The sequence below is a fragment of the Ceratocystis lukuohia genome (assembly GCF_044167205.1).
Source record: "Ceratocystis lukuohia strain C4212 chromosome Unknown Supercontig6_pilon, whole genome shotgun sequence".
Classification (NCBI taxonomy): Eukaryota; Fungi; Ascomycota; class Sordariomycetes; order Microascales; family Ceratocystidaceae; genus Ceratocystis; species Ceratocystis lukuohia.
In genome coordinates, this window is record NW_027263525.1 from 1,555,272 (window position 1) to 1,571,244 (window position 15,973).

Here is a 15,973-nt window from a genome sequence, read left to right on the forward strand (position 1 = left end):
ATTTACCAATCTCTTTTATTCACTGAATGTACTACTGGTTGTTGTATATTCGGGTCTTTCTTGTTCATGCATAACGCTCTTTATGTTTGGTTTATGTTTTGTGAAGGTGGGTGTGGCATCAATTTAGGAAACCACATTGAATAGGCAACTACTATATTTTATATTCAACACCCTATTTGTTTGCACCTTCCCACTGAGTCAGGGTAAAACTTTGATATGACGCACACTTCCGCCGGCGGCAAAACCTTTGGTCTCTGGGTCTCTGGGCTCTATTTTATACCTTTCCCTTTGATTACCTTCTAAACAAGACATGGCTGAATAATCGCCATGAACTTCGACCCTGAACATAACCTCTCTTTACCTCTGTCTTGTCCTTATCGCCGTCACATCGCCACCGCCGTTCTCGGTGTCAGTTCTCAGCCATGGAGGTCAACGCTGCTAACTTTCCTAAGCTGCTGCCGCAGATTCTAACTCACATTAAAAGCTCCCTATTTTGCAGCATCGACTTGGAGTTCTCCGGCATAAAGTCGACTATAACAACACAGAAGGTCCGTTTGGATAGTCGGACCCCGCAGGAAGAATAGGAACATATCCGCGACATGGCACAAACGTACTTTCCTGTGCAGCTTGGTTTGACATGCGTCCAAGTCGATGGCAGTGACTATAAGACGCAGTCTTATTCTTTTATGGTTACCCCATTCCTATCGTTTCTCGACAATGCTAGCACACGACAGGCACGCACTCGTGACTTGGAGAGAAGACTGATATTTTCTGCCTCGTCAATGGAGATGTTAATGAATACTGGGTTCAACTTTCACCAGGCTCTCAAGACTGGTGTGCCTTATCTTAGCCGCCAGGAGCAAGACAGATTGCAGAGCAATGATCTAATTGAACGCAACGTTCAAAGAAAATTAGGCGTTAAACTTCCAGGACAGTTCGCCAATATCGTTATTGAGCAGGCCGAGAAGCCATGGTACGAAAAACAGAAAAAGCGTATTTCTGAATGGATTATAAACGGAATGGTATGTGATAGCCTAAGTGCATTACGGCATGATTTCTAACATGTAAGACACATTTAGGCCAAAACTCTTCTTTGCTATCCCGAGGAATGTTATCAAATCACGAATCGCCACCGAGACATGGCCATCAGCATCATTCCTGAAAATCTAGCCGTTACTATTATTCGAGATTGCAAGAACAACTGCTTAGTAATTAGACATCACAAAAGAGGAGGTTTAGATGAGGTGAGCTTCTAGCAAAGTGTCTGGTGGTGTTTCTTTTACTCACCTTCAGATAGACACTTAAAAAACAAGCACAAGCAATGCGTCAAGACGTTCAGCACTGTATTGGTGAGCGCTATACGATGCAATTCTGCTAAGAAGCTATTAGACTAACCTTATATATGGGTAGGGCTTCGCTTAATCATAGAAGCACTAGCCGGCAACCCCAACCTAGGGACATATCTTGACTGCCATTGGTATGGCCATCGCCACGCTTCTCATAATGTTCATGTATGTGATGAGGATATGGCCGCCATGTCGGAGGCAACGTCGACTTTACAGGATCTTTGCGATGAATACTCTACACTTCCTCAAACAAATCCTGAATTCCCATACCTTGTTGGCCACAACATTCTCTGGGACTTGGCATTCTTGCATCAATGCTTCGTCCGGGATTTGCCCAAGTGCTACGATGAGTTCCAAACATCGATCCATTCAATGTTCCCGAGGATCTTGGATACCAAGGTTATGACTAGCACAATAGACTCGACACTCACGAATTACAGCCTAACAAGCATATGGCGCCGGATATCAAATACGGTTCCTGAGATCAAAGTTGAGATTCCCTACGATGCATTTCAATGTGGCGTTGCACACGACGCCGCCTATGACAGTAAGACTAGGATTGAGTCCTTCCTTTATTTTTCAGAAATGAAAGCTTTAGGCTAACGGAAATTTACAGGTTACATCACAGCCTGTGTCGCTATCTCCATTATCAGGGAACACACAGGCCAGAGACTTGGCGATTGGAATGGCGACAACTTGAAGGAGTTTCGAAACAGGCTTGGGTTGAGGAATGACGCCTAAGAAGACCAATCTTGGTGGAGGGAGGCCGATTAGAATCTGTCATAGCACTACAGATATTGCGCATACAACTAATACATTCACATATGAGGAGCAATGAGTCAGTTAATACTTTTACATTGTTACAAGTCTAGACATATAGTACAGTGTACACTGGGCTCTTCCCGTCTCCTCAGTAGACAACTAAGGCCCTGTTATTTCCCCCAATCCCCTCTTCTACTCCTACAAGCCCGTTTCACAGGTTCGAGTTTCGCAAAACCAAAGAGCCAATAGCAAGGATATTAGCTCATGCTGCCTCTTCCAATTCCCTAATAACAAACGCTTACCGGTCCGCCATCATATTCCGCACACCCTTGAAGTACTCAGGCGCAAGGGTAGTCTCCAGCTCTTCGCGGGTCAACCACTTGAAATCCTTGAGACCTAGCGGGTTGCCTGTCAAGTTGGCCTGGCCGGCCATGATGCGGCCCTTGAGAAAAAAGGTCTTGGTGGTGGGCTGGACAACGTGGGCGACAGGCACACGACCAACAATCCAGGTATTCATGTTGAGACCGGCAGAAGTGTCCATTGCTCTCTTAGCAGCCTGTCCGTATATATTAGTATATGGTCCCTATAGGGAAAGGTAATCAAGCGGAAAAGAAATGTAGTAGACATACCAGATGGAGGTTCTCCTCCTTCTCCAACTCGACAGCTGGGAATTCCCAAGTGCCATCCTTTTGCTGGACTGTCAAGTAAAGTGTTCGGTCCATTTTGCGATCCAATCTGCGCACATCGCCCTTATGATCGGCCTCGGACAATCTTGGCTGAGGGCTCTCAACCGGCTGTCTATCCTCCTCAGGGATCTCCTCAGCATCCTCTGACACGCGAAGCTCGGCATCTTTGAGCAGAGTCCGAGTCAGTGTTTCGGGGGCACTCAGAGTATCACCGACTAGCAATTCGTCGTTCCAGGAATTGGCACTCTTGCCATTGTACTTTCCAACCTCACGGGCCACCAAGCCGTCACGCTCGCGCAGTTTGATGGCCCAGTCCAGTTGTGCCGGTGTATCAGGTTTAAAGTAGAAGCGCTGGCTGAAAGGCAAAGACAAGCGCTCGTTGAGCCGCTTCTGATAGAACCAGAATGCACTCTCAAACGCTGTCGGCTCAGCTGTCAGCAGCGGGGCACGAGTCAGGATAATTCCTGCTTTTATCGCATGCGAAGGTGTAGCTGTCGGGACCGTGGTGCTGGGTAGCGGTGTGGAGTCAGCTATAGTCGTGGCCGTAGTAGTAGCGGCATATGTACGGATGGAGATGCCACGGGGCATCTGAGGAAGACACTGGGTCCCTAGTTGAAATATAGCATTAGTCAATGAGCACGTCTAGCAGCAGTTACGGCTATAGCTAATTCGATTCATGTAGGGATGGGCAATGTGGTATTCGTCTGATAGAGAGCCAATGGGTGGTTGACGGGCAGACATACTTCGTAGCGTGGCCGATATGGCCAGTGATCTGTTGCACGCCATGATGGCAAGAATCTGCAAGAAAAGTGGTGTATTGGGCTCCGTAGATCAACCCGAATCCCTCTCACACACGGCAGATAGCTAGACGGGCAAGATATGGGTTGCGAATCCCTTCAGCCCACTAATAGCTAGGCCGGCCTGGACTGCTGGCTTGAGGTTGAACTTTTTTCGCGATATTGACTTAGCCTTGTTAGTCAGCATGGCCATAAGTATGAATACACTTTGTATTATGAGAACGTAGGCTAGGCTAAATCTGATGAAAATAAACAACGTACAAGTTTCTCAAGCAAACATTTATGATCAAACTATAGTATACTAAACAGCAATGTCTAAGTATGATAAGAAAGGCATGTCATGTCTCTCATCAAAGACCAAGGTGCAAGTGCTATAAACATCAAGAACAAGCATTATTTCAAGGGTTGTCTCAAGGGTTACTTAAGAAATGTTAGCGCCTCAGGCGTCAATTTCCTGGACCCACCAGCGACATCAAAACCGCAGAGATGCATCCCAATTTTTCTTCTTCCTTTCTTTTTCTTTTTTTTCTTCTTCATCTTCTATTTACCGGCACTCCTTATCATCGAAACTACTTTCTATTTTAATACCCCCAAAGTGTTTTGACCGTTTATGAGTGCCAAGATTAATAGTTGCAGTCTTTTTTCGCTAGCGGTACTCGTGCAAACATTGTTTTGCTATACCAACCTACTGGGTTCTGCTGGATAGTTTCTGCTCACATTATTCTTGTACCTAACCAATTTTCTTGTGACCATGGCCTCGCCTCATCTCCGTAAATTTTGATGTTGACGTATGATTGCAAAATGTAGCTCACGAGAAAGGTCTTTTCATTACGTTCTGTACTCATAACCCTAACATTACGAGATTTTGTGACGAAAAAATGCATCTGCACCAAACACAAGAAACAACATTAATTTCCGCTGCACACCGAAAAAAATAAGAACCAAAATATCACCAGCCTGAGCAGTAGATGAACCAAAGAAGAAACAAGCGCGTTTGATAAAACAAGACAAAAAAGAAGAAACACTAGCTGGGGCTGCGGCATAGCAACATCGCGCCCTGGGTAAGAAAGAAAAGAAACCACGAATAAAACAAGGACAGCCCAACCAAGAAACATGGGAGAACAAAACAGAAACAAAGGTCTAAAGACAAAGGACAATATGACGCTTGAGCAGAAACATGTACAAATACACACAAGAGAAATAACACCGAAAATTCTTACGCTTCGCTTGAGCCTGCACCACCCCCAACGCTAGCGGCAGCTGCATTTTTCGAACTCGTCCCAATCGTGGCTTCGTCAATCCGGCGCTGAACCTCGACCGTAGCGAGGTGCACAAGCTTATCAGCAAAGCCTGCTTCGTCTGGGTCAACGCTGCGAAGTTGCTGACGCACGGTGGCAAGAGCCTGAGCCCCAATCTGACCAAACTGGCCGCTAGTCAGGGTGCTGGCTACCGTCATGTGCTGGCGTAAGCTATGCTGGATGGCAGACGTGATTTCATCGGGGTCGCGGTTGTAGATGTGAGGTGGGAAGGCGAGCGCCGTCATGGCCTCAAATATTTTGCGCTTAGAAGCGGCCACTTCACTTTCCCGCCAACCAAAGGGTCCCGTGGACGAGGATGAAGATGAGGAAGAAGTAGAGGGAGCGCCCTGGCTACTAGAGCCGGTGCTAGCCATGTTAGACGGAGGGGGGGAAGATGAAGAAGCCGCTCTACTAACCCACACGGGCTCGCTCACAAGCTGTGCCTCTTTGGGCGCATCTTGGAGCCATGCAGGAACTCTACTTCTAGCATGCAACGGAGGTGCAACAGGCCCACGACGCCCACCTTCTTTTTCTTTTTCCCTCTTTTCCGGGTCGCGAATTCGTCGGTCTTTAGTCTCTCCATCTCGAGTTCGACGCGTATCGGAAAATACCTGAGTCACCGAGCTATAATCTGGCTCAATGTGCGAGGTCAAACCAGGCGACCCTGATTTGTTGACGAGAAAGGGAGGACTCTGACAGCCCGACATGGGGCTGCTGCCCCGAGATCGGTCAGGAGAACCAACAGGGGAAATTGCCATCTCACAAGTTCCACGGCGCAGATAATGACCGACCTTTTCGTCGTCAGTACTATGTTCAAGACCAACTTCTTTAAGCAGACTTGACACGAATGATGGACGCTCTTCAGCAGGAGATCCAGCACTAGAAGTTGGAGCAGTTACGGTATTTGAAGCAGAGGATGAACTAGAAGCAGCACCGGAGCCTAATGTAGACTCAGCAACCTTGGGAGGTGGCCGTGTGCAGGGGCGCTTCTGCTTGCGCTCAACTGGAGGCTCAGCTGTGTTGGGGGATGTGGTGTTGGTATCAGGGACAGTGCGTTTTCTACGGCGCAATGCAGTAGATTTAATCGTCGAGTTTTGGGCGGGGCGTAGGTTGTTGAAAGAAGATCTGCCAGAACTGCTGGTACTAAGAGCTTCGTCAAGCGCTCCCCATGCATCGGCAACTTCTTGGCTCAAGGGCTCGGGTGCAGTAACGGGGGGTGGGGTAGCCACGCGGGTGGCTACAGGCAAAGGCGGACGAACTGGGCCACGAAGAGCAACTCTTGAGGTGTGAGAGCGCTCTCTAATACGTTCAGATTCAATGCGCCGGCGAATAGCCGATCGTCGCTCACGCAAAATATCAATATCGCTGCTGTCATCACCTGTATTAAGGTCAATGTTGGTGGACTCGTAGACATGATTGACCAGGCGGGCCCAAGGCATGTTGGACTCTGGTTGAATGTTTCGGATCACGTGGGTTATGTTGCGTAGGCCTAAACGTGTGCGCATAGCACGTCGTCTAGGGGGCGGACGGGAGCCCTCAATAGCGGCTCCATTGTCGATATCAGATGGGGAGGCGATGAGACCTTGTGAGTGGAGATGGGCGCATTCCATGCAGAGCCAGTCGCCAGAAGGCACATCTTCCAAACCTATGCAATAGGTATGGTAGGCAGCACGGCAATTAGGACCATCGCATAAAAGCAAGACGCCCTCATCCTCAGCTGAAAGACAGATGGGACAGGGATGAGAGTCTTCTAGCTCGACAGAAATGGAAGAGTCCAAGTCGTTAGCCTGAACTGGTTGCTTCTTGTCCTCCACGCGGTAGGTTTTGATCAGTTTTTCTAATTAATAAATGTTAGTGAGAAGCAAAGGAATAGCGGAAATGTAGAGGTGGGCATTTGAGAGCGAGAAAGTTGTGCAGGTAGAGAAGTTTGTGTTGGAAACGCTGTGGAACGGGAGGGGGGACAGGGCTACGGTACAGGGGATACAGGTAGCTTTACAGGGCGATAGGGCTCCGTAAACCAAAGACAAAATACAGCGCTACAGTGCTCACTGCCACTACTTAATCTACAAGCACAGGGCCCTGTCCTGCTTAGTGGGTCATTAGCGGCAAGGGAACAAAAAGAGACTTACGATTAGGCGGTGGTGTTGAAACATGAATCTTGTGAAATTCAACTCGACACATTGGACACGAATTGGCGATGTTGGTCCATGGCATGATGCAAGAGTGGTGGAAAACATGTTCGCATGAATCCAGGTTTGCAATGTATAGGTTTTTGGTGGCAGCAAGGTCCAAGAAATGAAAAGAACTGGGAGGGTCGCCAGGAGTAGTGGCGTCCACCGATGGAGAGACGGAGATGGAAGTTGAAGATGAGGCGACTGACAATGTTGGCGCTGTTACTGCTGTAGATGTAGATGATGGCGATGTGGCTAGTGTTGCTACGGGGAGGGCGACCTCCGTAATAGCTTCTGTAGTGGCAGTGCTGTTAGTGCTGCTAGGCCCTGTAATGGAGGTCGAGTGTGCTGTTGCTGCTGCAACAAGGGGATTGCTGATAGTGTCGGCGCTATCCTTGATCACTGTAGAGCACGCGGGAGCCACTGTTAGGGCCTCTAGGCATATAGCGCAGCTTTCCTCCTCCACTGCTGTTTCCATGTTTTTGCAGAAGGGCCAGCTAGGTGAAATGAGAAGTTGAGAAGATAAAAAGAGCGGCGTTAGGAGGACAAAGAGCCGTAGAATCTAGAGGTGCTAGTTATAGGCTGAGGATGAGTAGGGGTGGTGGTGAGAATGATGATGGGAACAGAGAGCAGAAGAGGTCGAAAGTGAGGATTAAGAGAGAAGTTCAGAAACGGGGGACGAAGACGGGTTTTGTGCAGCGTGTGTTTTTTTCCAGTTGGATCACCTTTTGACTATTGGCTTCTTTTGGGGGCTTCTAGCTGGGAGCTGAGTAAAAGACGAGTTAAAGAGCAAGAAAGAGACAAGGCAGCTATCGGTATTTGAGAAAGGAGCGAAACCAAGAGATGACCAAGTGGTGGCAGCTGTCATATCAAGGTGCCACTCCAGCTTTCTTACCACTTCTTGCATTTTTGGCCCTGATTTAGTGGGTTGGGCGAATCGAAATTAGTGGGGCCTCCTTCATTATTATGGAGGAGGGTGTGACGACAAAAGCGTGGATAAAATAGAGGATAAAAAGGTCACGGCCAACTAAATGAAGTCACGAGTCACGGGGCGAGCCAGCAATAAGCTTTATTTTAAATAGTAGAAAAGCAAAAGCTAGCCGGAGTGAAGAAAGACGCTCAAGACGCTACGACATTGTTAGAATAGGATAGAGCCCCGTTTCAACTACACGGAGGAAAGTGCAAGGAACAAGTGTATACTATTAGGTAGCAGTAAAAGGTTGGTTCTAGGATAACATAATAAAAAACGGCATGTAGAGAACATGGCGTACAAGCCAGGTCTACAAGTCCAAGCAATAAATGTGAAGAGAGGGTTAAAGCAGGGCTAGAGAAAGATGAGAGAAAAAAGCAGGGGTTGATGCGAATATGGATAAAAGATCGCTCTGCTTGGCCTGGCCAAGTTGTGTGAAAGTAATCCTAAAATTAGAGCAGTTTCCCTTATCAACCTCGGAGGTTTTGGCTTGGGGCAGGCAGCTGCTTGCGAAATTCACAACGCTGCCGTCTACTTGCGCAAGGACATACATATTATAACATAAGCAAATTACCTTCAGTTGGAGTCATTATACTCTCTCTATCAATCAAGTCATACAAAGTACATTATAGCTACCATACACACTATGGGGGACATTACGAAAACATTGTATGTACAAGTACTTGATTCTGTTGCTACGTAGTCACTAGTTAGTTACCAATCACCTGCCCATTCCATACATTGCCCACCAACTATCAGCTTCTAGCCTCAATTCAATTTCTGTCCCATCCTAGCACTCCATCCCTTTTCTGTCTCCCATCGAGTCTAATTTTTTGTTTCTGGCTGCGGAGTTATTGCTGTGCTGGTCTGAGCAGAAGCTTCTCCAAATCATCCCCCCCCCCCCCCCAGGCTTCAGCCTATCCTACCACTTCCGCTGCCTGAATCGCACCTGGATTTCATACTTGATGTCAAAGGGCTACCTGCACTTTATCAAAAAGTCCTGATATTTGTTTGATACTGTCATTGACAACTTGTTTCCACCCCGGCCTGACCTGGGTTCCCTTCTTCCACCCTGACCTGATCCAGCCCTGGCCTGGCTATCCAAATATCTTGCTCAATTTTCTCTCCTTTGTTCTACTACTAATAGGTCAACTATCCCTTGTTTTCTAGGGCCTCCAAATATGCCTTGGCAGATATGCATGTATCCACAAGGCCATCTGCGTTTTTCTGTTGTCCAAATTACTTCCTACTCTAGCACCTATTTCTTCTCTGTCAAAAGGAAAAGTTAACCCTCAGATGGCTGGAGTTACTGTCTTCCATCATCAAACTTCGTTGCTATTGCCCACACAAACCCTTTGGACGAAGCAACATTCCCAAAAGCTTCATTGTCTGCGTCTTTGCTACCTAAAGAAGCCCTGATCAACCACCACAAGCAATGACAAAAGCGATGGTAAAAGGCCAAATGAGACTTAAGAAGAGAGGAGAAGGGTGGAGCGGGTCTGTTTTGTCCATGTAATACTAGTACTATTGATTGCTCGACAGCACCACCTATGATTTACTTTGGCCTGGGTGCTGTTCATTTCCCTTCTTTTTCTTTTATATGTGCAATGATAACATGTCACTTCTCTCTCTATCCTGGCCCAAGCATACTCATTCTTTTGGTCATGGTAAAACCCCCTTCCTGGACGTGCCACCCGAGTTAAATATTGAGCCTATATTGCACTAATTGTCCTGCCACGGACCCTGACAACATCACAAGGAAAACCCGAGAAGGTCTTATTGTAGACGAAATAAGCTTGCTCTCTTGGGCTACCGTTCGTTTTTTGATGACCTATTACGAGAAAATAAAAAAAGAAGCTAGGCTACACTCGCCGGTACAGATATGAAGAGATCAACTACTTCAAAAAAGCCACGCCGACTTTCTTCCTAATTTCCTATTGTCAAACCTTCCCTTTTGTATGTATTTCAGCTACCTATTACTTGATAACGGAGATCATCACTACGCAAAACCCGATATTGCCATCAAGTACCTGTCTCATGTTGGCTTGCCCGGGATGTGCGTGTGCGTGTATCGCTATTATTCGCGCCTCTCATTGCCCCATTTCCAGAAGCATAAACAAGAGAGACAGGTAGGCAGATATAGATACAAATACGGGCAGATACAGGCGAGACAAGACAATTCTTCCGACAACACTGGCGTCGGCCTCGCCAAAAGCCCTAGAGACAGATAGCCTGACAAGGATTTTTTCAAAGACGGGGTTTACAGCCTGTCTTTGATCGACCTCTCCCAAGAACGAAGATAAAAAAAGACCCCAGAAATTTAAGTTAAAAAGATCAAGGGCTTATACACATAGCCAAATCTTGTGGAAAAAAAGATCTAGAGTCTGAATAAATTTTGACCTAGAGAAAAAATCTACCCGTTACGTTATGCCTGGATCATTGACGATAGTGTCGCCATTTGCATCATGCCCATAATTTTTGCCTAAAAAGAAACTAGAATACCGAAAGAACAAGACCATTTTGAATTTTTATTTGCATTGTTCTGTTTAAATCTCGGCAATCTCACGCAGACGACGCAGGGTCGAGCGCATGGTGGTGGCAGCGGGGGTACTGTAGAGGGAGAAAAGATTCAATAGTTAGTGTCTGAGTTTGCTTCATGTGATGAAAGTAAACAAGGAAATTCTCGTCACTGAATGCTCTAAATCCTGGCGCCGTTTTCAGCCTTCCATCACCAAAAGGACTGGAAGACCTGAGACGTCGTTCGGGACTTTCCCAAGCAGTGAGCACAAATGTGGCGATGGGGCAAGGAAGTTCGGGAAGAGAGAGAACATACGCCAGAGTGTAAGCACCACCAGCCAGAGTCTTGTTGCAAGACTTGCAGTTCCAGATACCAACGGAGTGACGCTTCACGTTATCCTTTCCGCAGAAAGCGCAGGTGTAGCGGGCATGCTGCGAGATTTCGGCCTTCTTGGCGACCTTACGGAGGGAGGAACCGTATCTACCAGTTGGGTTAGTATTTAGGGTCTTGATGGGCGGGACTCCAAAATTGGCAAAGAGTATGGTTGTGCTTGGTCTTGGTTGCGTATGGATGTCGTCGGAAGTCCGAGCAGGGCAAGATAATCTGTTGCTTGATTGTCTATACACCAACATCTTGCTTGCTATACATGGCAGAATGAATAAGTTGTGTCATCGATAAGGTGTGGGGAATCAAGGTCGTCGAGTCTAAAGTTGACTGCATCATGGCTGGGGTAATTGATGTCGAATTCTGTTTTCGATAAATCCGAAGCAACGAGACAAGACTGCATTTTCCCTTTCGAACTTATTGGAGCCCGCGCGAGTTTTCGATTTTGGGGAGGAGCCTTTCTTACCTGGTACCGTACTATAGAAGATGTGTTAGTAAATCTTGTTCATGATGAATGCATCGGAGACTCAGTGATTTAACGGTCGTTTAAACAGAACGATAGCATCGTCACTTGGATATTGATAACATACCTTGCCGGTAACGCCGACCTTCTTCGTGCGCTTAGCCATTTTGATATGTGATTTGGTTGAGGAGACTGACGATTGATTGTCTTTGAGATGCGGAAGAGGAGAATCTCTGCAACAGTGAAAATATCCAAGGTTCCAAGAACGCACAATAATTTTAGCCGTTGTGCGCAAAAATCAAGGGCACTCACGTGACTCAGATGGGTCTCTAAAATTGTGGGGTTATAAACAGTCATCACTCTAGACTCCATGGACATGTCCCTAAAATGTGTCCCATAAAAAGGGTCTGGTTGTCTATGTCGCTAAAATTGCGGTTAAACCAAGGTACCCTAGCTGGAAACTCAGGGGACCTCAGAGAGCTGATGGCGGGGCACGCGTACCACGCGCTAATTGGCTAGTTCCCCTCCATCAGGTAACAAGGGAGATTTTTTGGGTTGATGGCTAATGGCATATGGTAGCCTTTCGACGGAAGAACATAGACAAAGCTCCTATTGCAGATAATTTGACGGCATCTCTTCGTGACGTTTGTCTTGATAAGGGAGTTCTGATTGCGAAAACATATTCACCATGTCTCTCAACATTCCCAATGCGCCCAATGCGGGCTTGTTCAAGCAGGGTTATAACAGGTGAGTGAGAGCTGGATTTCCAGATACCAATTGCTTTGCTTCCGTCATGCATTGCGGCAGTGTTGTAAATCTGGCCGAGAGTCACTGGATGTTAGCTACTTACTACCGACTGCTGATTCATGCTTGGCCTTATCTTGTACCATACATAGACTAACTTTTTCTGTCCTCTGCCCTTAATAGCTATGACAACGAAGATGGCGCCGTTTTACGCAACATTGAAGCTTGCCGCTCGATTTCCTCCACACTCCAAACCTCTCTTGGTCCCTTTGGCCGTAACAAGATTGTCATAAACCACTTACAGAAGATGATCCTAACCTCCGATGCCGCCACCATCCTAAAGGAACTTGACGTCGTCCATCCCTGTGCCAAACTCCTTGTTATGGCTTCTCAACAACAGGAGGCCGAGATGGGTGATGGTACCAACTTGGTCATGATTCTGGCTGGCGAAATGCTCAAGAAGGCTGAGGACCTGCTTCGCATGGGCTTGAAGACTGCTGATATTGTTTCTGGATATGAGATGGCTCAGAACTTTGCCCTTGAGACTCTTGAGAAGCTTGCTGTCGATAAGGTCAACGATATGAAGTCGCAGGAGGAGCTGAGCAAGGCCCTTCGCACTGTCATCGCGAGCAAGCAGACTGGAAATGAGGAGTTTCTTGGTGACCTTGTTGCCGAGGCTGTTTTAGCTGTTCTTCCCAAGAACCCGGTTCATTTCAACGTGGATAACATTAGAGTCGTCAAGATTATGGGCAGTAGTCTTAACCAGAGTCGTGTGGTTAAGGGTATGGTCTTCCCTAAGGAGCCCGCTGGCTCCGTTAAGAAGGCCAGTAAGGCCAAGGTGGCCGTTTTCACTTGCGCTATCGACATCAGTCAGACTGAGACCAAGGGAACTGTTCTGCTGAAGAATGCTCAAGAGATGCTGGACTTTACCAAGGGCGAAGAGTCCCAACTTGAGGCTGCTGTCAAGGAACTTCATGATGTTGGTGTACGTGTGGTTATTGCCGGCTCTACTGTTGGCGAAATCGCTCTGCACTACCTTAACCGCTACGGAATTCTCCTTATCCGTGTTCTTAGCAAGTTTGAACTACGGAGAATTTGCCGTGTAGCTGGCGCCTCACCTCTGGCCCGCTTTGGCGCTCCTATGCCCGATGAAATGGGTAACATTGATATCGTTGAAACCATGGAGATTGGCGGTGACCGTGTGACCGTCTTCCGCCAGGAGGACGAGGTTACTCGGACGGCTACCATTGTGCTAAGAGGAGCCACTCAGAACCACCTGGATGATGTTGAACGTGCTGTCGATGACGGTGTCAATGTTGTCAAGGCCATCACCCGTGATGCTCGTTTGGTTCCAGGTGCTGGTGCTACAGAGATCCAGCTCGTTGAGCGGATACAAGCTTTTGGGGACAAGACATCAAACCTGCCACAGTACGCTATCAAGAAGTATGGTGAGGCGTTTGAAGTGGTCCCTCGCTCGCTAGCTGAGAGTGCTGGCCTTGATGCTACTGAGGTTCTAAGCAGACTGTACGCTGCCCACTACGATTCTGCAGACTGGGACACTGGTGTCGATATTGAGAACAATGACAAGAACGGCACTCTGAATGTACAGGACGAGGGCATTCTGGATCTTCTAATCACCAAACACTATGCCATCAAGCTTGCTACCGAGGCTGTCCGGACGGTGCTGTCCGTTGATCAGATTATTGTGGCCAAGCAGGCTGGCGGCCCGAAGCCGCCGGCTCCCAACCCTGTAAGTTTTCACAGAAACCGCAAGGTAATAAATAATCGTAGCACAGAAACTAACTAATGGCTTTGCACAGAACTGGGATGAAGACTAGTCAAATCGCCTCCCCATACTAACGAATGATCTCTGGCGGCATGATGTTAATGAATTAATGGCCAACTAAGTTGGAATTTGGCTGTTTTCAACTCTCGATATTTTGTTTTTTTTTTGGGACTGGCGAATAACGGGACTGAGACGCCTTAAAAATATTATTTTAAACATGAGCAAGTCTGACTTATTTAGGCCCATTCATAAAACGTAGGTCTTTTTTCTCTCTGGCTGTAATCAAATACTATCATAGCGCATATTGGAAGCTAGAAATTTATCATCTCACACTCGTAGGCTGCTACGAGCTCTCTGTATTGACAATACTAGTTTCAAGCTTAAAGCCATGGTCAGCCAAGCGGGCGGTGTAATGGTCTCCAAGGCAGGCTGGCGTATAGACTCCGCCCTCAAGTTTGGTGTCGACTTCAAGAAGGACTCGGGCAGCCTCCATAGCGAGGAGGCCAGTTACTAGAGTTATATTAGACGAATTAGTACTCGACCTGCTGCATATTCAAGATAAATACAGGCTCTTACAGTAGTACATAGGGCCAGTATATCTGACACGGGAAAAGGCTCTCTTTCCCGTAGTGTCCGGCGATGGAATAGCAATTCCTCTGTATTCTACAGTTTCTTTGTTGGCCTGCTCTCTGCTTGGTCCATCACCTGGTTGGGTCACGCGGGATCTCAATAAGGCTCTTAGCGGCGGAATAACCATAACGACCTGTATGGCAACCGCAAGGAAATGAACCATGACACCATGTAGCGCGCCGCTCGGGCGGAAGTACTCATCAAACGAAAAGTCCGGTCCATAGTTAAAAGGCCTGAGCGATGGGACGACTTGCATCAAGCCCCACGATCGCTCTACCAACGCAGAATCAGTGCGAGCAGCTATGGATGTTGTCAACAGGCCAAGACCCGGGACTTTACGTAGCCCAGTCAGTCGGCTCCACCAGCTTTGTGAAGTTACAGGCGGATTATGCCGACTATGTGGTGACCAAGCATACGGCATAAAGGCCTTTTTGATATCTGCAATAGAGAAGGAATCAAGGATCGATAGGACTGTAGCTAAAGTGCCACCGGACGGAGAACCGTGGAGTTCTAAGGATATCGTGACGGGTCCGGTGGCGACACCGAGCTCGCGCTGAAGTGTTTGGGCCAACGCCCATGTGGAAATATCACTAGGAGCAGACTCAATGCCACACTGCGGTAACATTATGGCACCGCTCTGAGAGGCATCAGTGGAGTACAAGTCCGACATCTTTTTGGTGTGTACCACCTCGCCGCAAACATCAACATAATGGGTTCCACTTTCAGCACAAGCCCGGAAAATAGGCTCACCGTAGATATGGTACGGCCCAATACAAGTGACAACAATAAAAGCTTTGCGGACCAGGGCGACTAGAGCCTCGTTGTTGGTGTCATAAATCTCAATTGCTATAATTGATTATTAGTAGTGTGGTGCTAACACCAGAATCATCGTATTAGCACATACCAGGCAACTCCCTGCTACTGTCAAGTTCCTTTAGGGAGTTCGCAAGCTTCTGAAGTTTCTGTTCTGAGCGGCCAGCAATAGCCCATTTCAAGTATGGGGGAAATTCTTTGACGATGTATTCGCAAGTGTAACGACCGGTATAACCTTGAAGAGCGAGGGTTAGCACAAAGGTGATATCTATAAGGGTAGCAGGCAGCTTAGGGTTTGTGTACCTGTGGCACCTAGCAAAACAACGTCGTATTGACGGCTATGATCCTTGTAAGACGTCATTAGATGTAACTTTGTAGCGATTCAGTTATAGAAACAGTAGAATAGATAGTGAAAAAATCCAAAAAGTCAGTAGAAAAAAAGGCATCAAAAGATACCAGAAACGATGCTTTCTTATATGCAAAATTTTCAGCTCTGTGACAGGCTTTGGGTAACTCCGCTCCGTTGCTACATCGAGCGCATTGAAGACAAAAGAAGTGTCTTAGGCCGTCGGGTTTGACTGTAGTTTTGGGCAGGCGCCGGGCTG

The 15,973-nt window shown here is 47.3% G+C and overlaps 6 protein-coding genes across 6 annotated transcripts; 2 read left to right on the forward strand and 4 right to left on the reverse strand.

The window, feature by feature from the left end:
* Positions 1–327: 327 nt before the first annotated feature.
* HOO65_060358 (Poly(A)-specific ribonuclease PARN-like domain-containing protein 1) lies at positions 328–2,087 on the forward strand (the record flags this gene model as incomplete). Its single annotated transcript, XM_071003812.1, has 7 exons — positions 328–428; positions 485–548; positions 627–1,022; positions 1,080–1,208; positions 1,298–1,349; positions 1,411–1,893; positions 1,963–2,087. 7 exons carry the CDS (start codon positions 328–330, stop codon positions 2,085–2,087), a joined length of 1,350 nt encoding a protein of 449 aa, XP_070857708.1.
* A 319-nt stretch (positions 2,088–2,406) lies between these two features.
* Positions 2,407–3,580, reverse strand: HOO65_060359 (mitochondrial 54S ribosomal protein mL46; the record flags this gene model as incomplete). The annotated part of the gene is made up of 3 exons (XM_071003949.1): positions 2,407–2,664; positions 2,738–3,402; positions 3,451–3,580. 3 exons carry the CDS (start codon positions 3,578–3,580, stop codon positions 2,407–2,409), a joined length of 1,053 nt encoding a protein of 350 aa, XP_070857709.1.
* Positions 3,581–4,807: 1,227 nt separating this feature from the next.
* HOO65_060360 (Ribosomal protein L37ae) lies at positions 4,808–7,538 on the reverse strand (the record flags this gene model as incomplete). Its single annotated transcript, XM_071003679.1, has 2 exons — positions 4,808–6,726; positions 7,019–7,538. 2 exons carry the CDS (start codon positions 7,536–7,538, stop codon positions 4,808–4,810), a joined length of 2,439 nt encoding a protein of 812 aa, XP_070857710.1.
* Positions 7,539–10,592: 3,054 nt separating this feature from the next.
* On the reverse strand, positions 10,593–11,561 carry HOO65_060361 (60S ribosomal eL43 domain-containing protein; the record flags this gene model as incomplete). Its single annotated transcript, XM_071003998.1, has 3 exons — positions 10,593–11,028; positions 11,399–11,409; positions 11,523–11,561. The coding sequence occupies 3 exons, from the start codon at positions 11,559–11,561 to the stop codon at positions 10,593–10,595; spliced, it is 486 nt and encodes a 161-aa protein (XP_070857711.1).
* A 522-nt stretch (positions 11,562–12,083) lies between these two features.
* HOO65_060362 (putative T-complex protein 1 subunit theta) lies at positions 12,084–13,977 on the forward strand (the record flags this gene model as incomplete). Its single annotated transcript, XM_071003789.1, has 3 exons — positions 12,084–12,142; positions 12,323–13,889; positions 13,960–13,977. 3 exons carry the CDS (start codon positions 12,084–12,086, stop codon positions 13,975–13,977), a joined length of 1,644 nt encoding a protein of 547 aa, XP_070857712.1.
* A 291-nt stretch (positions 13,978–14,268) lies between these two features.
* On the reverse strand, positions 14,269–15,729 carry HOO65_060363 (saccharopine dehydrogenase; the record flags this gene model as incomplete). Its single annotated transcript, XM_071003884.1, has 5 exons — positions 14,269–14,435; positions 14,502–14,920; positions 14,972–15,401; positions 15,460–15,636; positions 15,681–15,729. The coding sequence occupies 5 exons, from the start codon at positions 15,727–15,729 to the stop codon at positions 14,269–14,271; spliced, it is 1,242 nt and encodes a 413-aa protein (XP_070857713.1).
* Positions 15,730–15,973: the final 244 nt, after the last annotated feature.